Raw genomic sequence first — 25,673 nt, 5'->3', positions numbered from 1 at the left:
ACTATAATTATAGTCCTAACACATAATTCTTCTGTTAAAATTCTTCAGCTTAATGGTCAAAAATCAACAACTGCTGCATATGAATTTTGGCAAGTCTCTGTAAAGAAATTACTGATATTTCCTTAATTCAGGAGCCCTATTATTTGCATGGAACAATTACTGGTTTTCCTACAACCAAAAGAGTCATACTCTCCATATCAACATCCTCATTATGCTATAGTGCTTTTGAATGACATTTTGGAGGTTACTTTGATTGACTAAGTTCCCAATTTGTAACTTGCACATTTCTTTTCAGTTTTATTGCTCTCCTCAAGATGAAATTGGATGGAATTCTTTCTTTTCTCAACCATGCTTTCAGAAACTTGTGCCTTGCATATATTATTGTAGCTGGTGATTTTATGCCAAGTCCTTGATTTGGTTCAGTTCTTCTTCTAATCATTGTGGTAATCTTCTTGAATATTTATCCTGCAGCACCAACTGAATATTCTTAACAAACCTGATCTACCTTTCACTTTTTCTTCTTCTATTGGTCAGCCTAATATTGATTTAATCGCTCTCTTCCTCTGTTTTAAACAGAATCTGTTCTTCAACAATTAGTAGTTATAATAATAGTAATAGTATTCGCCATATAGTGCAAGGAGACCACAGGTTTTTCCTGCACTGGCAAAAAAAAAAGAAAAAAGTAGATAATAAAATACAAATTATATGCTTCCCCCGTCACACAGGTAACTATCCAGTTGACCTTTAAATTTATTGAAACTGTCAGCCTCAACTAATTGTGAGAGCAACTTGTTCTGACATTGAACAACTTGCTGGCTAAAAGTAAACTTCCTACAATCTAGTCTAAACCTCAACCTCTGTAATTTGAAATTATGGCCCCTAGTTCTGGAATTCTTTATAACAGTGGGAATTCCACCTTCGTTCATTTTACTAATTCCTCTCAGAGCCTTAACCTCAATTGGATCACCTGTGAGGTGCCTGGTTGCGAAGCTCTGTAGCCCACATAATATCGGAATCTTTCCTCATATGGTCATCCTTCTGCCAATCTCGCCATTTGAGTTGCCCATATTTGGATCCTTTCAAAAAGCTCAATGTCTTTTTTCAGATGAGGTCTCCATACTTGAACACAGTACAATTCATTGATTAGATTTCTTCTGATCATTGCACAATTTTCTTTCAGATTCAACATGTTCATTCCATTTCTTCCTGGTATACTTCCACCTCCTCTTGTTTTTCCTTGCTAATTGGCAAAAATTCTCTAATATTTTTATTTCTAAATTTTCTTGTTTTTCTGAAGTTTCTGAAAATATGCCTCTAGCTAACTATGCTGCTCTTGTTTACAATACTCTCCTCAAAGTTGCTACTCACTCAACTAATAGGAAATCTAAAAAACATGTTACCACTCATTGGTGGAATAGAGAATTGATATCTTGCGTCATGAATTTTTTCATGCCAGAAAAAAGTATCAAGGGCATAGATGTTCTTGGCCAGCTGATGACTAACAACTCTGCATAATCTATCTCAAAAAAAAACCAAAAAAAAACCAACATGTCAAACTCATTTTGTATGAATTATAAAGATACAAAATCCAAATTTGACACCTGGAAGAAATTTTTTCATTATATCGGTAATCAAACTCCCTGAAACATTGTTTACAAAATTGCCAGAAACAAGCTACATGCTCATATTATCTATGATACTGTTATAAGTAATAACACTGAATCTCTTTCTTAGACAGATACAATTAATTCAATACTGGATGCTCTCTTCTTACCTGATGATTCCCTTTTAGATTTGCCCTGTCATAAAGATATTCACTCACTTAATCACTTTACTTCCTCGTTTGCTGTTCCTTTTACTCCAGCTGAATTATCTTTTGCCATTGCCAGCATTAAACCTAACTGGTGTCCTGGCGAAGATCTTATCAGGGTGGAGTTCTTGATAAAACTTCACTCCTGCTGTCCAAATTTATATAATAAATGTTTGCAATTGGTCTGTTTTCCAAAATTCCTGGAAATCTGCCATCTCAAGAATTCTGTTGAAACCTGGCAAGTCTCCTAATCTTCCCTTGTCTTATAGACCAGTCACTTTGTTATCTAATTTTGGTAAGATCTTAGAATGTTTGATCTCAAATAGAATCCTGGCTTTGCTTCAGAACACAGACAGCTATTCTGGTAATCAATATGTTTTTTTTTTTTCTGGAGTTGGTGCTGAAGATGCCCTTGTTACTCCTCTGAATTTCATTAATTAATCTTCTTCTAAATATGTCTTACCAATTTTTATTGACTTCGAGGGCGCCTTTGACCTCTTTGGTGGGAAAGTGTCCTCGACCATCTTAGAACTCTGAACTGCCTGGCTAACCTATACAATCTTATTAGGAATTATTTCTCTGATAGATCTGTTAAAGTAACATCAAATTTTCACAGTTTCTCAGAAAGCCTTACATGGATGTCTGCAAGGGTCTATTCTTGGACCCTTTTTTTGGAATCCTGTTCTCAACCAATTGGTTGCTAAAGGTTTTGCCAAATTATTCATCAGTTGCATACGTGGATGTTTAGTTCTTTTTCATGGAAATTCTCAACAGTCATTAGAAGAAAACGTGAATTCTGTTCTTCAACAACTTTCTGATTGGTCAGAATTTAACAAAGGTACCATTTCTCACAGTAAAACTTGTATGATGGTCTTCAAAGGCACCCTTTCTCCAACTCATCCTCCTCTCATAAAAATTAATTGTAACTCTCTCTCTCCCTTTTGTAACTACAACATTCCCTGAATTATTGCTTGATAATCGTCTTGCCTTTCTTCCCCACCTGAATCATCTGTCTGACAAAGTTAGAAAATCTTTCTTTCAAATTGTTCGCATTTCCCATCAGGACTAGGGTGTGAACCATAAGATTTTGCATACACTATACAAAGTTGTTGTTTTACTAATTACCACTTATGCTGTTGCAGCCTTGTTTAGATGCACTAAATTGCTTACAGTTCAATCCAGCACAGTTTCCTCCTAGTATTAGTTAGGGCATGTAGAGCTGTCTCTACATCTGCACTACAAGTTCTATCTGGTTCACTATCTTTAGACTACCATGGATTTTACTGTGGACCTTCTTACTTCATTCATCAAGGCCTCCCTGCAGAATTCAATGGAATTCATATTGATGGGTCCTCCAATCCTAAACACGAAAAACAAAGAAAAATTCTTCATAACGGTTGGCAACTTTGCTGGTCTGATTCCCCAAAAAAAGGTTTAATTACAAAACTATTAATTCCAGAAATTGCATTTATTAATAAAAACACTCAAAATGGTTTTCTCCCAGCATGTTTTCTAGCTTTCTTTTAACAGGATATGGTTCCTTAAATTTTAAACCTGCCAATTTCCAACTCCGAAATTTGTCTCTTTGCAGTTCTGTTGAGGATTCTACCCACAATACTTTCTTTTGCCCTATTTACAATGAATTTTTTTCACAATTACAGTTTGTCATTAGTCCTGTTCCTCCCGGGTCAGGAATCTATCTTCATTTCCTCTCCTACTTTCAGAATTTTACATTCTGTCTTTCTTAAAATACAACAGTTATTGTCTGAATTATAAACCTGTTCCATATTTATTGATCAATACCTATACTTAACTTTCTTAAATTCATACATAATTCCAAAATTCTTTCAGAACTTCAAGTTTTTCCCCTAAATTTGTTAAATTCTTAATTTTGAAGAATGTATCCAAATAGTTACTTGTTAATCAGCCTGGTAGCACAAATTGTATAAGCTATAACATTTATCTCAACTGTTTGCTCCATTTTATTTTACGGTGAAATTTGACATTTTGTAAATATATTCATATTTTTTATTAAGTTATTAACAAATAGTTATTAAGTTTATATTTAAATAAAACCTTTGTTTTCTATAGATTTTGTGGTAAAGTATGCTCTTGACCACCTTCAATGTTTATTTGATTCTAATTGAAAATAGAACATTATGAACTCTTAAGGAGAATAACGTAACTTGTGTCATTATTTTGCAAACTTTATTGTGCTGAACACCTGTTCATGTCTTGGACTGATTGGACATTAATTGTTCAACTGGTGCCTCTATAGCCAGGTGGGCAGGAGCAGCAGTGCATAGCACACACTTCTTGATTAGACCGGGGTTCGAGCCCGTGACCACCAAATACAGAGGATGTGGAAAGGTCAGGGAATGACCACCGCATATCCTCGGAGCAATATGGCCTTAGTTGCTAATGCTCCTAAAAACCAAATAACAAAACAAATTGATTGACTAGCCATTTATTAACTTTAATGGTTGATTCCACTCCCCCTTCCTTTTATTGAATATGTAATTATTTCTTTTGTATAATTATTTGTATACGTGTATTTGTAATTTGTATTGTTAACCTCTCCCTTTTTGGCCGTGAAGGGTTATTGCAACACTATCCAATCTCATAACTTAAAAGTCTCTCTCTCTCTCTCTCTCTCTCTCTCTCTCTCTCTCTCTCTCTCTAAAATTTCTTTTGTTGCAAACAGTTTGTATAACTATTTGTCTGAGGTGGTATAATTTTCCGTACAATTCCTTTTCTTGCAAGCAGTTGAGTGGTGCCTTTGATTAACTATTTCAGGTTATCTATCTCTAAATGCAGAGCTGTGCCAAAGGTGAGGCAAACAAGACTCTTGCCTCAGGTTAAAAGCTGAAAGGGGCGGCAAAAGAAAAATTAAATAATTTTTGAAATGAATGATGCATAAATAAACCTGTTATATATTTATAATAAATACTGCTTATGAGAATAAAAATCACTTTAAACACTATTTTATTTTTTTGCCATCCTTTTATATTTATTAAAACATGTGCCAGAAATGTATTTTAAATAAGTCATATTTATTTAAATTAAAAATTGATTTTTAATATTTTAGGGGAGGGTGCAATTTTTCATTCTTGCCTCAGGTACTAAAATGGCTCGGCACAGTCCTGTCTAAATGGTTCCTATATTTTTAAAGAAAATTTAACTCTAAACAAAATTTTCTTCAAATTGAATTCCTAATTTACCTGAAATGGTCTCTCATGTTTTCTTTTGTTTTTCTACCTACAGTCCTTTATCAACACAGCAGAGCTGAACAGCCATTACAGGTGCCACTATTTATTAGACACCTATACTATACTACTACACTGCAATCTAGAGCCACAAGTTAATGAAATCATATTAAGTACAGCAATAATATCCTCTAATAATTTTGTAACAATAATATTCCACGCACAAATAGATGTATGGGATATTACTGCTAAGAAAAAGTAAAAAAAAGTAACAAGTTTGTTTTTTGTAAATTCTGGTTTCATTTTTGACAATAGTCTTACTTTAAAGATGTGCAGTCAAGTTAAATAAGATGAAATTAATATTTAATAGCATGTATGTACTGTACAAGGGTTTACTTTTTACAAAACTTAAATATAAAGTCACTCAAAAAGCATGCCGCTATCATAGACTCACTACAGAAAACCCATATACAGGAAACTCACTCAGGAAAAGGTTAATGCACTCAGAGTAAACCCAAAAGACCCACAGAGTAACAAAAAGGATGCACTGATAGCAAACAGGACATTAAGTCCAACAGCTACTCACAGGAGAATTTTAAAAATCTTGCAACTACTCACTTGAAATGTTAAAATTCTCAATAGTAAGTAATTAACAGGGAAGAAAAATGATAAAAAAGGTAAGCTAATTGGTGCACCCACTGCAGGTACCACAAAAAAAGAAAAAAAAATGCTGGAAAATGTACACTAGGCTTATTAAAAGGTACACATTTGACTAAATCTTCCAGTTTTTTTAATATCATCAAATTTGTACTTGGCAATTATCCATGTTACCTTTCTCTCCAGTTAAAGACATTCATAAAATACATAATAAAAATTAATTTCAAAATAAAAAAGAAATAAAAAACCTACTTACACGTTTGCTAAATTGAAGGCAGGAAGAACATGAGCTATTGAATAATTCACACGCTGTTTAAAAGAGGAAGAAAATAAATGTACACTGATTTCAATAAAACATTGAAACTATAAATCAATACATAAAATAAAGGAATTCCAATATTTGAATTGTTTTCATAATTTCAATAACTTTAATTAAATATCTTTCACATAGTACAATTTAAAACCACCTTTAGAACTTCTTTCAGTATTCATAAACATAGTTTTATGATAATAATTAATCCTACTCAGTAATTTTTTTCAACAACTAAGACACATGAAATGAAATTATTTAGCTTTGCTAAATGTTTTCATTTTAGTGCCATTTCCTCGTTGCCGGGGAAATGAGGATAACTTAGGGCACACAGCAGGTCTTTCATTTGCAGCCAGCAATCACACAATAAATTCTGGAAGGAGAAAATTTATAGCCAAGTATTACTTTAGCAGATATGTTATGAATATCAACAATTAAAGCAGAAACATTTTCATATAATATGGAAACATATTTCCAGTATCACTGCTTCTAAAATTTCGTATGAATAATCTACATGTGGAAAAATTAAGAGATCACTATCTCTTGCCATATTAAATTTTCTTTTGATAATTTTATAAAAAAACAAAGGTGAATACACATATATTCAGAATTTCTTCATACAATATCCCAAAATGTTTCATGTGAAATTAATTTTAACAATTTGGTATACTTTGAATTTATAACTGAAGTTCTATTGTACAAAAATTAAAACCTATTAATGAATGGTAACCCCCCCCACATTCAATTACAATACTTTGATAACAAAAAATCAGTTGCTATGGTGCTAATTCCCCATAGTCTCTTCTCATGTAGACAAAATAGCAAAAAGCCCTTTTTTTCTTTTTTTCCAAAGTTGTTGAATTGTACTAAAGGTGGTTTTTGAAAATTCAGTCCTTTTAAAATTGAACTTTCTGACCATGTACAATGTATGTTGCTTATTTTATCACAGATAATGTTATTAATTTTATAAAGTTACAATTAGACATATACTAATGCACAGAAACAACAATGTTTACTGTAATCAGTGCTTTGGTTTTTGCTATCACTTTTTTTTTTGCCTGGGGTTTATGAATTTGCAGTTCTTGATTTTAATATTTCTTCATTTGTTTTTAATGGTTTGTGTGGATTTCAAGGAACACTGACAGTTTCATTTTTATTCATGACTTTCTCGAAGAAATAGTGAACAGTCAAATTATTTTATACAGCTTGATTTTAATGTTTTCTTTCTGTCCACTTCCATCTTTTTATGTACACAATTCCTCTCTGCATCAATAAACAATGATGAATAGCTGCATTCTTGTTTCATCAGTTACTGTTATCAATTGAGATTTGTCCCAAAGTGATCATAATAAGCAGTATCCACTAGATTTCTGTTACAATTTTCAAAACTACAATAATGGAAATGAGGAAAAAACAAAATTAAGTGGAAAATACGAACAGATTAATAATCTCTGTTCTATTCTATGTTCTCTGTTCTCACTACTTTTTATACTTTTTTTTTTTTTTTTTTTTTTTTCACTATTTTAATGCAATAAGTTCTTTCAAAATTGAGCTAAAAAGGTTTTTATAGTCCAATACAGCCCCAAGGTAGCCAAGAGTTCATAACTTCTTCATGACTGTTTTAAAGCAGCAATATACAATACCAGAATATCCAAAAAGCACCTACCTTAGGAATGCCTTAGGCGGCAGGTTCCTAAGCACCTGCACCTATCTTTTAGAGGAGGATAATGGAAACAAAAAGAACAAATAAATAAATATAGGTTTTTCTTCTTTTAAGGCATGCAAACACTGGAGAAATGTGTGGGGATTGGGGGGGGGAATCTACAAGAAAGGGATGCAAGTTTACCAGTCACCGTACTTATGAAATGTAAGTTGTTAGACCTTCCTCTTTACCATATCTGGAAGAAGAGATAAGCATTTGTGTATCAAGTATGTTGTGTATAAACAGATAAGTAGATAGATATTTAATCTTACTTTTTTAAATCTGAACATTTCAGTAGTGGTTCTAAAGCCAAAAAGTTGTGTGGCACTATTCTGAGGAAATAAAAACAGTAATTAATTAATACAATCATCATCACGAAATTTTCACATCTGATTTAAATGTGAAAAAAAGTCGCAAGCTACGGTAGAATTTGAAAGTGTCTACAATACTGCCCAGAAACGATAGGAGGGAGTATATGATGAGAGCCTTGTCAATCAATTCGGCCCTGGAGAGAATGTGCAAGGCTCATATGGTAGAATTTTTTTCAGCGTGGTCAGTGCTTACTAACAGGAGAGACTGCTTCTATAGGGATGGGATACAGTTAAATAGAAAGGGTGCAAGAATATTTGCTGATGCTATCACAGACTAAAATATTAACAGTAGCTGCAAGCAGAGGTGAAAGCAATTATTGCACTGCTTCATTACAACAGAAGCACTATTGTAATGAAATTCCCAGCAACTTGCTAGAGAGCAAGTTGCTGGGAATTTCAAGAGCTGCTGGGAGTCATCGTGGAACAAGTAAATACATGGACTGTGTTAGGGTAACTAAGAGTAAGAACATGTGCATGTATACTTGCATGAACACCAATGCTAGAAGTATAGTAAATAAATTTGATGAATTTGAAGTGCTGATCAAGACATCAAAGGCAGATATTGGTTGTGATATCCAATACATGGTGTCATACAGATATAAGCAGTGCAGAATTGGAATTTGGGAAGTACAATGTGTACAGAAAGGATAGATAGGTAGGAAAGGAGGAGGGATTATGCCATTAGTTAAGAAACACAAAATCTAAGGAGGTGCATCCAGTTGACATAGGTGGACAGTGCAATGTTGAGTCTGTTTGGTGTGACATTGGAAAAGGGAAAATGAGAGTAGTAGTGTGTTATAGGCCAAATGACTCTGATGAGTACAATGAACAGTTTTGCAGAGAAATAGAATTCCAGTAAATCAGAATGTCTTGTAATGGGGATCTTAACTGAAACTTGTGGTTCGGTCAATCACATGCTAGCAAGACTTTTGTGGATTTATTGGAGGACTGTTTTCTACAGCAAAATGTTCGAGGGGCAACCAGAGGGAGTAATACTCTTGATCTGATTATCAGCAGTGATTTTTCATGCATTACGAATTTACAGATAAAGGAACCGCTAGGAGACAGTGATCACAGTGTACTAATGTGGGATTTACGTAAAGATGTAACTACCATCAAGGGTAAAGGGAAGGGTTTTTGTTTTCGTAAAGGTGTCTACAATGGTCTCACCCAGTTTTTAAATTCTATACAGTGGGATCAACTGATGATATTAAAAACAGCGAGTTCTAAATGGGAAGCCTTCGAGGAATTAATCTTGGAAGCTACTGGGCTTTTCATACCAACTAAAAAATACTGTTCAAGATTTAGACCTAAATGGATGTCAGATGAACTAATGAGGCTCATGGCAGAGAATAAAAATGCGTGGGATGCATATAAATCATCAGGTGACAGAGAAACCTATGGCACAAAATATTAGAATTGTAATCAAGTCACAAAGGAGGTGAGGCAAGTGAAAACTAATTATGAGAAATCCTTGGCAAAAGATGCAAAGAAAAACAGTTCTTTACATAAGTAAAGAACTCTGTTTTTCTTTAAACTCTAGAAGGAAGGGTAAGAATCATATCTGTCCACTTAACATAGATGGTTTGACAATTGATGATCCTACTCAAAATAGCTGATAAACTGAATGAGTATTTTGCATCTACATTCATACATGACTTATTCAAGGAGGGTATCAAACTCTAACAGGGAACTAAGTGATTTTGTAATAACTGAGAGCAAAGTGGAGAAATTGAAGTTAAATATAAAAAGGCACCTGGAGTGGATGGAATCTATCCAGATATATTGAAGGAGACAGTGAGATGAGTTAGCAAACCATTAGCCATAATTATGAGAGCATCCTTAGATTCAGCAGAGGTCCCCATGTACTGGAGATGTGCAAATGTATCCCCAGTTCACAAATGGGGATTCAAAGGATGACAGAAATAATTATAGACCTATTAGTTCAACTTCTGTTTGGGGCAAAATAAGGGAGTCACTGGTTCAAGAGGTGATACAGGATCACCTAGACAAGACTGCAGTAATAGTTCAAACACAGCATGGGTGTGTTAAGGGGAAGTCTTGTCTGACCAATCTGACTGGATACTACAATGTGGTCACAAAGAAACTGGATGCAAAAAATAATTTTGATATCATATATTTGGATTTCAGGAAAGCTTTGATACTGTTGCACATGGAAGACTGCTGTACAAATTGAAGTGGTATGGCATTAAGGGCAAGTTGCTGCAATGGATAAAGGGATGGTTGAGTGGAAGACAGCAGACCAGTAATAAATGGACACTGCTCTACATGGACTAATGTTATTAGTGAAGTCCCCCAGGGTTCGGTGCTTGTCCCATTGTTGTTTTGTGTATTTATTAATGATATCAATGAAGGTATATCAGACTTAATGTACAAGTTTGCAGATAATACAAATGTTGGCTGGGTTGTTAATGATAGAAAAGACAGTATGCTACTGCAACAGGATCTAGAAAAGTTAGGCAGATGGTCTGAGAAGTGACAACTGAAGTTTAATATTGACAAATGCAAAGTAAATAAATAAATAAATTTTCTATTTATACTCCGGCACGACAACCAAGTCAGTAGAGTTTACAATAAATCGTCAATACAAATATTTATCGTATTTAGTAGTCACGGGCTTGAACCCCGGTCCACTCAAGGAACGCGTGCTATGCACTTTCGCTCCTGACCACTGGGCTACGTCAGGCCTAAAGTACTGCATATGGGTAGCAGTAACCAAAGAGAAACGTATCAACTCTGTGGTACTACACTTAGGGAGGTGGAGAATGAAAAAGACCTGGGGGTAATTGTGCAGTCAGATATGAAGTTCTTTGAGCAGTGCAGAGAGGCTGCCAGAGCAGGTCATGGAGTTTTGTCAGTGATATATAGGAATTTTGCTAGCAGAGACAAGGAGGTGATTATACCTTTGTATAAGGAAATCGTCAGGCTACACCTTGGGTACTGCGTACAGGTCTGGAGGCCTCATTTTAGGAAGGATGTAGAGTTGCTAGAACAATTGCTGAGAGGAACAAGGAGGTTCTCTTACCAACAGATGCTTAAATTCTGCAATTTGCAGATGATCTGAATCAGGTGTATAAGGCCTTGAATGGTTTTAGCAGGCTAAATGCTGATGGAATACTTCCTCTTGCTCAGAATAAGAGCCTGAGGGGGTATAGATTCAAAATGAGGAAAGACAGTTGTATAATAGATGTGTGGAAGTTTACCTTTAGCCAGCAGGTAGTTGAATTCTGGAACAGATTTCCATCCATTGTTGTGAAAGATGACAGCTTAAATAAATTTAAGGCTGCACTAGAGAAACATTTGGAGTGACTGGATGGGTGAAATGGGAAGGGTTTTTTTTTTTTTTTTGGCTGATACTCTATAAGCTTGCTTTCTTGTATCACATGCCTCAACTAATGCTAATGCTTGTTTGTTTCATATACTGTTTGCCTATTACACATCCGATTTCCAGTCATGGAAGCTCTAACTGCCACTGGCTGATGCACAGTACAATTTTTTTATTAGCATCATATGTGAATTGAAGGTTAGATGCTAATTAACACTAGACTTGAATTTCTATAGATGGCAATTTTCAGGAAAAACATGAAGGAAGGTTGTTCCAGAAAACTGAAGTTGCAGTGATAAATGAGGAAGAAGAAAAGTTAGTTCTGGAAGTTTGAAGTTAGACAGTAAATGGATGTTGACAGGTTGTACCACATGTTCAGAATGGTTTGAAAAGGGGGAGGGGGAATTATAGAAGACAATTCAAGACAGTGGCCACGGAAGCATCTATAGAAAATGCATGCAGCAGAAACAGAAAATCTATGACAGAGAGTGGAGAGACTTTGTAAGAGATGGATCATTAATTAACCTAACTACCCTCTTTTGAATGGAGTCTAGAAGACTAAGATTGGTTTTTTTAAGGAGCATTAGCAACTAAGGCCATATTGTCCGGGTCATGCGGTGGTCATTCCCTGACCTTTCCGCATCCTCCGTATTTGGTGGTGATGGGCTCGAACCCCGGTTTAAGCAAGAAGCGTGTGCTACGCACTGCAGCTCCTTCCCACCTGGCTACGGAGGCGCCTAGAAGACTAAGAGAGGTTATAATGGCATCACCCCAAATGCGAGAAAAATATTCCATCATAGGGCAGATATGAGATTTGTACAGAGTGAATAGCTGTTTAGAAGAAATGTAATTCTGAGAACAAAAGAGAAAACCCAGTTTTTTTAGGTGCATAGGAAGCAATATTTGTAATGTGCTTATGCCAAGAAAGATTAGAAGTCAGAGTAAATCCCTAATAGAGATATCTAATCTTGTTTAAAAATCTGAGTGTTATCAAAGATAAGCATAGGAGCAGAGAATAGGTTTTGCAAGATATGAGACAGGACTGAGTTTTAGAAGGATCGAAATTAACTAAGTTATCTTTGTCCCCCTAGAGATCAGCATTTAAGAAAACGATGGTAGACATTCAAGAAGTTGAAGCTACTTGTGCAGAGCAAGGTTTCTCCAACCAGTAGGAGGAATACAATGAGCTATCATCAGCAAAACTATGGATAGGCTTTCCAGTCAGTAGAAGTCATTCATACACAAGAGGAAAAGGGTGGGAGAAAGAACAGAACCTTGGAGAACACCGGCATTAATGGAGAAGTTTGAAGACAGAGGGCCATCTATCATCACTCTCTGAGAGCAGTCAGAGAAAAAAACTGGATACCCAATTGTAAACACATTAGCCATAAATAAGATGGAAGCTTGTTAAGACCTTATGACAAACATGATCAAAAGGATTAGATATGGCAAGAGCAACTGCTTGAGTTTCACCAAACTTTTCCATTCAATTTGTCCATAGATGGACAACATAAGCCGAAATATCAGCAGTGACTGATAGAGAATCCTTAATGGCAATCATTCATCAAATGAAAGGCTTCTAGATAGTTTAGGAGTGTTGGCAGTTAATGGATTTCTTCACATTACTCTGGAAAGAGTAGAGATAAGTGCAATAGGACAATAAATGGATGGGAGTGATTGTCACCCATTTTAGGAAGTGGCTGGATAAGAGCAAATTTCCAAACAGACAGAAACAACACCAGTGGAATAGGAAAATGTATAAAGGTGACTGAACAGGAGTAAGCTCAAGAGCACAGATTTTGAGTACAATTGGAGAAATATCATCAGATTTCTTGGCATCAAGGTTGTTCAAAATTCTTCTAAAAATCCTTTTGACAGAAAACCACAGGAGGCATTTAGTGGAGTGTACTGGGAATTGTAGGAGGTGATTTACCAAGATTGTTAATACAGAAGAAAAGTGGGATAAGAGTAAGGCTTTATCCTTACCTGAGGGGCCAACACAGCCATCAGATTTTAACAGAGATGGGAGTATACAAGAGGCAAACACTGTGGCCAACATGGTAAGAGACCAGAATAATCACCTACCATTTGGACAAGAAGTAAGTTTTCTACTCTTAGCCTGTACAAAATCTAGTCTGGACTGAACCATAATTGATTTACAATTAATGCAAGCTTTAGTGTAGGCAGAAAACAAACCTGGAGATTTGGATGCAACCCAATTACAATATGCAACATTCTTATCTTGAACAGCATTAGCACATTTATTGGAAAATGAAGGTTTAGATTAGAAGGTTGACATCGTAAGGTGATTATGGAATAAAGGATTTCATCCTACAAGAATAATTTCAATGAAACAATCTGAACAAATATCAGATTTAAAACAGTAATACAACCAAGAAAAGGAAGAATATAAATCTAACAAATCATCCCATTTCACATTCCTGCGATGATGGTGAGATAGCTAAAGACCCCACTGGAGAAAGAGACCATCATCAAATTGTGATCTGAGGTGCCTAGAAGGTCACTCACCTTGACCATGAACTCTGTAAGGTTGTCATGAGAAAAAGATCAAGAGCTGGCTGTGTGGTTAGGACTGTCTGATATTCTGATAGGTCAATGACCAATCTGTGCAAGATCATTAGTAATTGCAAAAGCCTCAGTATCTCAACTAGCTGGAGTTGTGAAAGTTAAAATCAACAAGGAAAATTACCTCAATGTTAGGAAAGTTGGAGAAGAGAAAGTAGGGTTTCTAAGAAAGGAAATCAAAGAGTTTCAAGTAATTAGTGGAACTGAGAAAATGACAGAGGGGAAAATGAATTTGACAGAATGGGATAGAGAGAGATTTTAAACTGAAGAAAGTCAAAAAGAGGAGATGATACATTACAAAATCTGAGATGGAATATCAGAGAGAATACATGCACAAGTACCATGTTTGAAACAAAAGTAGTCACACAGTGAATAATAAAAATAACTGAGATGAGATGAATTATTGAGACAAACAATTATTGGGATTCTGTCAGAAGTGGAGGCGCCTCTGTAGCCAGGTGGGCAAGAGCAGCAGTGCGTAGCACACACTTCTTGAATTAGACCGGGGTTCGAGCCCGTGCCCACCAAATACGGAGGATGCGGAAAGGTCAGGGAATGACCACCGCATATCTCCAGAGCAAAGTGGCCTTAGTTGCTAATGCTCCTAAAAAAAAAACAAATAACAATAACAAATAACAAATGTCAGAAGTGGGGCTTGGCAGACTGTAAGTGGAAATGGACATCACTGAAACTGGAAATGAGACCATATATATTTGTGAAATTAATGTGGAAATTTTTGGGAGGTTTAGGTCTTTTCACAGTTAAGTTTGTTACATTAGTTTGGCTATTCATAATATACTCAGTAGTAAAGTGAGGGGGGACATGTATAAAGTAATGAAATTTTGGATATGATATTACACACAGCACGAATATACCTAGCTCCTAGACATTTGTGGCCTTGACAATGCTCCCAGTATACACTACTTGGACTCCCTACAGCCACTGTCCCACAGAGTCAAAGCAGTGGGATTATATACTAGCTGATGCGAATACCTCCTAGAGAGTTACCAACAGCTTCAGCCGAGTGGAAATCTAATGGCTGATTTATGAACACTGCTTTAAGCTGTACCTTCAATGTGTAAAGAAGACTGGATCTCGCCATAATGCCCATCATAACTGCACTTCTAAGGGTTCAAAGGCTTTCCATCGTGTTTGGCATAAAGGTCTTCTAAATAAGTTTCCACTGTATGGTTTGCCAACTGTTTTTTGTAATTGATTTTAGTTATAATGATTATAATACAATGATTATATTATTCTAGGTCAAATATTTGGAATAACAAGGTTTCATGCTTCAAATGGCCTATTAACAGTCCACGTCCTCAATTACATCACAAACTGTTAGTATGTTGAAAGCAGTTACAGAAAAACACACCTATAAAAAAAAAAAAAAAAAAAATGCACATATTTGCCTACATTACAGATTCAATCTTTTAAACTAAACAGAGAGTTGCAAAATAACTGTATAATGTGCAGCCACAATGGTAGAAAATTTTACCATACTACTATTTATTTTTATATCACATCTAAAAATAAATATATAGAATAATAAAACATTATCAGTTTTGTATATTAAACATTTTCTTCTGTTCAATCTTAAATAACTGTCAAAAACCTTTTTCTATTTATGTACAAAACGAAGTTGTTTCATTTTTAGCCCACTTTACTAATGATTTTAAAATTTTTTTGCCTGTTTCAATACACATATAAACCAACTATCCCATGCATTTTTCTTTTGCACAATTAAACCCTTAATCTCTTGCCAGATTACCAACAGCAAATTCTAAATGGGAAGCATTCTTGGGAAGTAATCGTAGAAGCTACTAGGCATTCTTTACCAACTAAGAAATACTGTTCAAGGCTTATATATAAATGGATGTCAGATGAACTAATGAAACTCATAGCAGAGAAGAAAAATGCAATATTAATTATCAGGTGATACAGAAGCCAAAGGTATATAAACCAGTCAGCAATCAAGTCACAAAGGAGATTAGGCAAGTTAAGGTAGATTATGAGACATCTTTGTCAAAGAATAAAAAGAAAACAGCAGAATTCTTTACTTATGTAAACACTAGAAGGAAGAGAATGAATCACCTCGAACACTTGACATCAATGGTTTACTGCTGATGAGATGCAGAACCATCTAGACAGGAGTGCAATTACATTTCAGTCACAGATTGGATTTTTAAGGGGCAATCCTGTCTGACAATCAAATTGGACATTACGAAGCAGTAAACAGGGAACCACATGTAAAAATTAATTTCGACATCATATATTTGGATTTCAGAAAAAGAAAGCTTTTGATAGCTTTTATGTGCAACAGCATCAAAGTTTTTGATATTGCGGCACATAAAATGCTGCTGTACAAACTGAAGCAGTGTGGCATTAAGAGCAAGTTTCTGCTATGGATAAAGGGATGGTTGAGTGGGAGAAGACAGAGTGGTAATCAATGGACACTGCTCTTCATGGACTAATGTTATTAGAGGAGTCCAACAGGGTTCGGTGTTGGGTCCACTGTTCTTTTCTGTATTTATTAATGACACTGATGAAGGTATGTCAGGCTTAATATCCAAGTGTGCAGATGATACAAAGGATAGCAGAGTTGTTAATGACAGTACTGCAAAAGGATCTAGAAAAGGTAGACAGATGGGCTAAGTAATCACAACTGAAGTTTAACATTAACAAATGCAAAGTACAGCCTGTCCCCAACAGCAACAGATACGTTCCTGGACTTCTTATGCAAGTCAAGTTTTACGTAACTCGGGGACGACTAATAAAATATTGCTACTATATCCCTCATATGTCAAAATTACAAAAACCACATAATATCCTCAGAAGAATAAAGAAAAATAGTTACATAACACAGCAATTAAAGACTAATTGGGGACAGCAGTGAAGTAGTACTGCTTCCACTTATTCTCTTAGGTGGCACTACGATAACAGTCAAAATGAAATTTTCTTTAAAGAACTTTCCAGGGTTAAGTTACAAGAAATGCTGCCACACCTTACAACTTGCAAATGAAGCACGCACTAAACGATGATAGTTGATGTGAAGTCGTAACACACAGTTGATACCTTATTCTGGGATTACTGCTTCCCATATGCAGTACTTTACATTTGTCAATGTTAAACTTCAGTTGCCATCTCTCAGCCCACCTGCTCAACTTTTCTGGATCCTGTTGCAGCAGCACTGTCATTAACAACCCTGCCAACCTTCTTTTATTCTGCAAACTTGGACATTAAGCCTGATATATAACGGCCTCATTAGCTGAGTGGTCAGGAGCGGGAGTGCAGTAGCACACGCTCTTTGAGTACACCGCAGTTCAAGCCCCTGACTGCTGAATACGATCGATCTGCCAACCCGCACTGGACCAGCGTGGCAGATTATGGTCCATATCCCTCAACATGAATTGTTGAGGAGGCTTCCATCCTGCAGTGGGTTGATAATTGCTGCACTTTACTTTTTCTTTTTTTTTTTACCATCAATATCATTAATAAATACAGAAAACAACAATGGACACAACACTGAACACTGGGGGACTCCACTAATAACATTAGTCCAAGAGCAGTGTCCATTGATTACCACTCTGCCTTCTACCACTCAACCATCCCTTTATCCATAGCAGCAATTTGCCTCCAATGCCACACTGCTCCAATTTCTGCAGCAGTCTTCTATGTGCAACAGTATCAAAAGCCTTTCTAATATCCAAATATATGATATCAAAATTATTCTTTGCATCCAGTTCCTTTGTGACCACATCATAGTATCCAATCAAATTGGTCAGACAAGGCTTCCCCTTAACAAACCCATGCTGTGTACAAGCTATAACAGAAGTCTTGTCTAGATGATCCAGCAATGCTTCTTTAACAGGTACCACCAGGAATTTCCCTGGAACAGAACTAACAGGTCTGTAATTACCTATGTCTCCCTTTGATCTTCCTTTGTGGATTGGGGTCACATTTGCACATCTCCAGTCCATGGGTCCCCTGAGTCCAAGGAATCTCTCATAATTATGGCTAAAAGTTTGCTTACTTCCTTTAATATAACTGGATAGATTCTATCCACCCAAGGTGCCTTTCTTATGTTTATCTTCAACAATTTTTCCTCCACTTTACTCTCAGTTATTACAAGATTATCTAGCTTACTGCCAGAGTTTAATACACCACTGGCATTCCCCTCCCTGAATAACTCCTCATGTGTGAATGTAGATGCAAAATATTCATTTAGTTTGTTAGCTACCTGAGCAGGATCATCAACAGTTGAAACATCGATATCAAGTGGACAATCTGATTCATCCCTTTCCTTCTAGAGTTTACATAAGTAAAGAACTCCTTGTTGTTTTTCTTTGCATCCTTTGCCAAAGATTTGTCATAATCTGCCTTTGCCTGCCTAACCTCCTTTGTGACTTGGTTACAGACCAGCTTATAACTATCATAGGCTTCCATGTCACCTGTTAATTTATATGTATCCCATGCATTTTTGTTCTCTGATGCATGTCTAATTAGTCCATCTCACATCCATTTAGGCCTATATGTTGAACAATATTTCTTATTTAGTATGAAAAGCCTAGTAGCTTCTAAGATTAATTCTTTGAATGCTTCACATTTTGAATTTGGTGTTGGTAACATTCAGTTGGTTCCACCATATAGAATTTAAATACTGTCTCAGACCACGTAGTCACTTTTATGAAAGCAAAAACCCTTCCCTTTACCCCTGATGGTAGTTGTCTCTGAGTAAATCCCACCTCAGCACACTGTGATCGATCATTGCCACCTAGTGGTTCCTTTATCTGCAGATTCTTAATGCATGAAGAATCACATTGTCCTATCTGGCTGTGATATTATGGCTTCAGGCTGATGCTATACACAGCCTGTCACATGGTACAGTTTCTTGTTCTGCTTACGAAGACTGATGGTTTTCTTGAACACTTAAATGGATAATTTTAACTTGGAGAGAGAGAGAGAGAGAGAGGGAGAGAGGGAGAGAGAGAGAGAGAGAGAGAGAGATCCAAGAAGAAGGGGAGTAATCCTGCTAATTTTCTATTTATATTTTTCCCATAATTCTTGGAATGTGAAATGCTTCAAGAAAATCCCTTCTTGTTTGCAGATGTGTTACACTTGCCGACCGGGCTAGCCGAGTGGGTAAAGTACCTGCCCGGCAACCCAAAGGTCGCGGGTTCGATTCCCGCCTCGGGCTTGGATCAAAGTACTGCAAAAACATTGGGAGGTGCAATATGGCCACAGAAGCCGATGCGCCAACAACTACCAAATCAAAAAAAAAAAAAAAAAAAAGATGTGTTACATTCAGCACTTTGGGGCTGCTGTTAACACTAACTGTAAAGTGCTGAATATGTGGAGACACCAAGGATGGTTCCGTGTTTTGTGTGTTGGATGTGTTCATCCAACCAATTCCAGAGCATATGCCATACATAATGTTTCCTGCAATTGCAGTCAAGCATGTAAACTACACCTTTCATCTGCTTAGGGGCAGGAAAAAAGAAGTTCAGCTTTTGTTTTAAGATGACTATGCTTTCTTCATCCCCAACATCCTGAATGTAGCACACCAGAAAAGGAGATGGGACTTCTTGATGCAATCCACAACCAAGATAATTTTGGAAAAACAGTAGCATTAGCATTAGTAGAGGCATATGATGCAAAAAAGCAAGCTTATGCAGCATCAGCCAATAAAAAAAAGAAAAGAAAAAAAAAACAAAAAAAAACACTTCCACTTCACCCCTCCGTTTGTTCGAAATACCTGTCCAGCTGAGCCTTAAATTTATTTAGGCTATCAACTTCCACAATATGGGATGGAAGTCTATTCCATCGACCAACTACCCGCTGGCTAAAGGCAAATTTCCGCCCATCTATCCTACATCTGTCTTTCCTCAATTTGAATTTATGCCCTCTCAGGTGATTATTCTGAGCAAGTGGAAGAATCCCATCAGCATTGAGCATGCTCAAACCATTCAAGGCTTTATACACCTCTATCAGATCACCTCGCTGGTGCCTAGTCTCCAGACACTGTAATTTGCAAAACTTAAGCCTTTCTTCGTAAGAGCAACCCTTTGTTCCATTCACTAATCTTGTTGCCCTTCTCTGTACTTGATCCAGCAGCTCTACATCCTTCTTGAAATGAGGCCTCCAGACCTGTATACAGTACTCAAGGTGTGGCCTGACCATTGCCTTATACAAAGGAATAATAACCTCCTTATCACTGCTAGAAAAATTCCTGTATATCATTGACAAGATACCATGAGCTACTCTTGCAGACCGTCTGCACTGCTCAGAGAACTTCATATCTGCCTGCACAATTACCTCCAGGTCCTTTTCATTCTCTACCACTGTCAGTGTAATACCACAGAGTTGATACGTTGCTCTGGGGTTGCTGTTTCCCATATGTAGTACTTTACATTTATCAATGCTAAACTTCATTTGCCACCTCTCAGCCCATCTGCTCAACCTTTCCAGATCCTGTTGCAGCAGCATAGCCTCACTAGTGTCCTTAACAACCCTGCCAACCTTTGTATCGTCTGCAAACTTGGACATTAAGCTTGATATACCATCATCAATATTATTTATAAATACAGAAAACAATAATGGACTCAAAACTGAGGGACTCTCCACTAATAATATTAGTCCACGATGAGCAGTGTCCATTGATTACCATCTCTGTCTTCTCCCCTCAACCACCCCTTTATCCATAGCAGCAATCTGCCTCCAATGCCACACTGCTCCAATTTGTGCAGCAGCCTTCCATGTGAAACAGTATCAAAAGCCTTTCTAAGATCCAAGTATATAATATCAAAGTTTTTCCTTGCATCCAGTTCTTTTGTGACTGCATCATAGTATCCAATCAAATTGGTCAGGCAAGACTTTCCCGTAACAAAGCCGAATTGCGTCCAAGCTATAACTGAAGTCTTGTCTAGATGATTCTGCAGTGCTTCTTTCACCAGTGCCTCCATTAATTTTCCTGGAACAGAAGTTAAACTCACAGTTCTATAATTACTTGTGTCAGCCTCTGATCCTCCTTTGTGAATTGGGGTCACATTTGCCCATCTCCAGTCTATAGGTACTTCCCCTGAGTCCAAGAAAGCTCTCATAATTATGGCTAAGGGTTTGCTTACTTCCTTTGCTGCCTCCTTTAATATAACTGGATAGATCCCATCCACCCCAGGTGCCTTTCTTGTGTTTATCTTCAACAATTTCTCCTCCACTTTACTCTCAGTTATAACAAGATTATCTAGCTTACTGCCAGAGTTGAATACACCTCTGGCCTTCCCCTCCCTGAATAACTCCTCATGTGTGAATGTAGATGCAAAATATTCATTTAGTTTGTTAGCTACCTGAGCAGGGTCATCAACAGTTGAACCATCGATATCAAGTGGACCAATCTGATTCATCCCCTTCCTTCTAGAGTTTACATAAGTAAAGAACTCTTTGCTGTTTTTCTTTGCATCCTTTGCCAAAGATTTCTCGTAATCTGCCTTTGCTTGCCTAACTTTGTTACAGATCAACTTATATCTATCCTAGGCTTCTGTGTCACATGTTAATTGATATGTATCCCATGCATTTTTATTCTCTACCATATGTCTCATTAGTTCATCTGACATCCATTTAGGCCTAAACCTTGAACAATATTTCTTAGTTGGTCTGTAAAGCCTAGTAGCTTCCAAGATAAATTCTTTGAATGCTTCCCATTTTGAATTTGCTGTTGGTAACATCATCAGTTGGTCCCACTGTATAGAATTTAAATGCTGTCTCAGACCATCGTAGTCGCCTTTACGAAAGCAAAAACCCTTCCCTTTACCCCAGATGGTAGTTACCTCTTTGAGTAAATCTCACTTCAGTACACTGTGAGCACTGCCACCTAGTGGTTCCTTTATCTGCAGATTCTTAATGCATGAAGAATCACCACTGATAATCAAATCAAAAGTATTACTACCTCTAGTTACCTCCCGAACATGCTGATGAAGAAAACAATCATCCAATAAATCCACAAAAGCCTTGATAGTGTGTGATTGACCAACCAACAAATTCCAGTCAATATCTGGGAAATTAAAATCCCCCATTATAAGACTCTCTGATTTACTGTCCCACTATTTCCCTGTACAGTTTCTTATTATACTTATCAGAGTCATTAGGCCAATAGCGCACTCCTACTCTCAATTTTGATCTCCCAATGCTTATGTCACACCAAACTGACTCAACACTGTACTGTCCAGCGATGTCAACTGGCTTCACTTCCTTGGATTTTATGTGTTTCTTAACTAATAGCATAATCCCTCCTCCCTTCCTACCCTTTCTGTACACATTGTACTCTCCACATTCCAGTTCTGCATTCCTTATATCTGTGTGACACCACGTCTCTGATATCCCAACAATATCCGCCTTTGATGCTTTGAGCAATACCTCAAATTCATCAAATTTATTTACCAAACTCCTAGCATTGGTGTACACGCAAGTATACATGCACCTGTTCCTATTCTTAGCTACTCTAACACAATGCATGTGTTTACTTGTACCGCAATGACTCCCAACAGTCTCTGAAATATCCTGCATCTTGTTTTCCAGGCTTCTGCTCATTCCAATAGAAGCAGTACAAGAATCACTTTCACCTCTGTCAGTGGCTATTGTTAATCTATTAGTCCTTGTATCCCCCCAAGCTAGCAGTTTTCCGACCCACCTAACACTGCAAATATTCTTGCACCCTTTATATTTAAGTGTATCCCATCCCTGTAGAAGTACAGACCAGGCTGAAAAAAATTCTACCCCTTGAGCCTTGCACAATCTTTCCAGGGCCGAATTGATCAACAAGGCTCTCAATCATATACTCCCTCCTATCATGTCTGGGCAGAATTGCAGACACTTTCAAATTCAACCCTAATTCACGGCTTTTTTTCAACAGTCACCTGTACTTGTTAAGTAATTCTGCCGGTCTCCTACTCTTAATATCATTAGTACAACTATATCACCTTTTGTGCCCTTAAAAGATGATATCCGCTCTACAACATCATCAACCTTTGCCCCTGGCAGATATACTCTGGTCCTGTTCCACCTATCCTTTTTACAAAGCATGTTCCCTGTTTCCCTGACAATAGAATCACCAACAACTACTAGTTCCTGTGGGAACAACGCATTCTGCCTTGGGGGTTGCCGCTGTGTTGCATGATGTCCAAGTGCAAGCTCTGGCGTTGATGTGGGCAGCTGAGAGCTTGATGGGCCCCTCAATTTAGATCCTTCGAGGGCATCCACCCTGTCCTTCAAGCTCTCATATAGGCCCATAACAACGCTGAGTTGTCACCTGATTTCGTTACACTCCTTGCATCACGCGCACACAAAGACATCCCCCATGGCAATATCATGTCCAATACCCGATTGTTCCACAAACATCATGCAAGCAGTGCATTTTAAAAGGCTGTGATTCAGAGGGCAACTGGCCCCCTCAGTTCTCCCCTGAGCCACAGCACTCCCATTAGCTTGAGCCTTTTGCTTTTCTGCTCTGGGTCATGATTTCGATTTAATTTCAATAAAATTTCAATTTCAGTACAAAATTATAACCCCAGAACATCAACAGAGATTCTTCCTCCTCTTGGCTAGCTCTCTACAACCCTACAAGAACCATTAGACCATAAATTAACACTATCCATCATAGTATTCAAGAAAACATTACTTTTCCAAATCAGAACAGGAAACCTGTATCATGTTATTGTCAGAGCAAAACATGCCAAACCATAACAACCCAGCTAGAGAGAAGAATGAGTCATATGAAACATTCCCCTCTTTTTCCACCCTCTCAGTAACCAATAAGGAGGATGGCCTTTGACCTCTGTTTCTGGGCAGTTTCTTTCTTGTCGTTTCACTCTCTATAATCTGTCTGGTAAGACAACCAGAAGGTACTATATTTTGTAAATTTCTAAATAAAATTTATTTATATATCCAAAGATGAACCATACTGTTATGAAATGGTTGGGATATTGTAATTTACAGTTCTTAATAAATTAATGTATCTAAATTACGTTTCCACATTGTAGTGAGCTACATTATCATAGTTATTCCTGCGTTTCTTACCAGGTTCTTTAACTCTTACATTTTAAACAATAAACATTGCACAACAGCGTGATAAGCGAAAGACAACTACACAAGGAAACTCACAGAAACTCAAGTCATTGTGAAAGAAAATGGTTAACATTTTACAACCTATTTAAATATTAACAATTATGTACTAAAACTTTATGAACAGTGTATATGTTTTTTTATATTCTCAGAAGAAGCCATTCGCATACAAATGTACAAATAAACGCGTTTGAAAAATGGACAAAGTAAGCATATCTATACGAGTGCCCAAGTTAAAAATTATTATCACAAATCACTACTTACTTCGGTTATCTGGAACAGCAGTGGTTGTACTAGGGGTGGATGCTGTACTAGATAAAACCGTCGAAGGAGAAGCCGAAGAATCTGTAGATATATTAACTTCCTCATTAGTTGTTATACTATTTTCAGATGCAATGACGTGCATTAGAAGAGAAAGAGTGAGAAAGCTTAACAATATGTTTGTTCTCATAGTAACACAAACTAGATACTGATGTTAATGAAATAAAACTACTGACGAAGCGTAGAATATACTACACTATTCAAATGAAAAATCACTAAATTAAACTTTTTTTCAATTAAACCTTTAAAAACACATCTTTGCACTACTGACTGCTACAAAGCGCTACCTTTACGATAGAAATAATCACCTCGTACCCATCTCTTGTATCACATGATCAATGAGTCACCTGGTGAATAACACAAACAGGAAAGAACAGCACAAACTGACGTAAACACATAAAAAGCACAAAACGGATATTAAATGTGCGCACTCTATTTACTGAAGATTCGCACCAAATTTAAAATATACTGTAGATCCATTACATGAACAGCGTGTTCAATGATGACCACCTGTTATTAAAGATTTTCAAAAGAAAATTGAGTTAAAGTTTTATTTCGTGTAAAAGTGTGTTTAGGGTCAAACGGCACTAGGGGCTTCCCCCATCTCCGCATTGTTTTCATTTTGAGTGTACCAGTTCACTGGAAATGCCAGGGATTTAAAAGTGTGAGGATATTCTATTTTTGTAGCGTCATGTACCGTTGTTCTTCGGGTCGTTTAGCCGCTGAACCCCTGCTGAGGCCCAACGTTGCCCCACTTTCGCCCCGTGGAGGCAGACCAGGAAACACCAGTAGACTAAGATTTACTCTGGCAGGTACTGCCGCTTAATTTCCTGAGATAAAGGAATAATCGTGTAGTGGGGATAGCGTTAGGATTTGAAAGGCCGTAAATATCAATGGGCGAATGTAGTTCAGGTTAATGTAATTAGTTTTGGAAAGTGTGGGGGAGAGGTTGAGTGGGGAGAGGAAGACTAAGGGCTAGGGCGGAGATATACAGGAATATTGGAGTCAACAGGCAAGACGACTCTAGATTTCGGTGGGGCATGCCCATGTCCCACCAGAAGGGAAAGTGGGGGTGGCGAGGAGGGGAGGAAACAGGAGGATCATATAATCCTCCTCCCCGATGGGGAAAGGAAAGGAAAGGTGGGCCAGGCAAGGGTGGTGGCTCAGAATGCCAACGTGGCTTGTGTCATCAGTCGATTGAAGGTTACTCATGGGACAGTGTCCCGACCAAGGTATCCCAATGTCCAATTTATT

General features: G+C 37.1%; 1 protein-coding gene across 2 annotated transcripts in view; it reads right to left on the bottom strand.

The window, feature by feature from the left end:
- LOC150090368 (pituitary tumor-transforming gene 1 protein-interacting protein-like) overlaps positions 1–24,736 on the bottom strand; it is a 59,569-nt gene extending 34,833 nt beyond the window's left edge. Inside the window, exons 1-2 of one of the 2 annotated variants that reach the window (XM_090389838.1) lie at positions 24,363–24,736; positions 5,930–5,982 (exon numbers count right to left, since the gene is read on the bottom strand). In XM_090389838.1, coding sequence (XP_090245964.1) covers positions 5,930–5,982; positions 24,363–24,549 — 240 coding nt within the window. In that variant the 5' untranslated portion in view covers positions 24,550–24,736. The remainder of the gene's footprint in view (positions 1–5,929; positions 5,983–24,362) is intronic. The other variant, XM_090389839.1, reaches the window with a different exon arrangement.
- Between the last annotated feature and the right edge of the window lie 937 nt (positions 24,737–25,673).

The sequence above is a fragment of the Mastigoproctus giganteus genome, chromosome 2, assembly GCF_048544385.1.
Source record: "Mastigoproctus giganteus isolate SK-2022 chromosome 2, ASM4854438v1, whole genome shotgun sequence".
NCBI lineage: Eukaryota > Metazoa > Arthropoda > Arachnida > Uropygi > Thelyphonidae > Mastigoproctus > Mastigoproctus giganteus.
The sequence above is the reverse complement of the archived record's forward strand: the minus strand, read 5'-3'. Positions and strand labels throughout refer to the sequence as shown.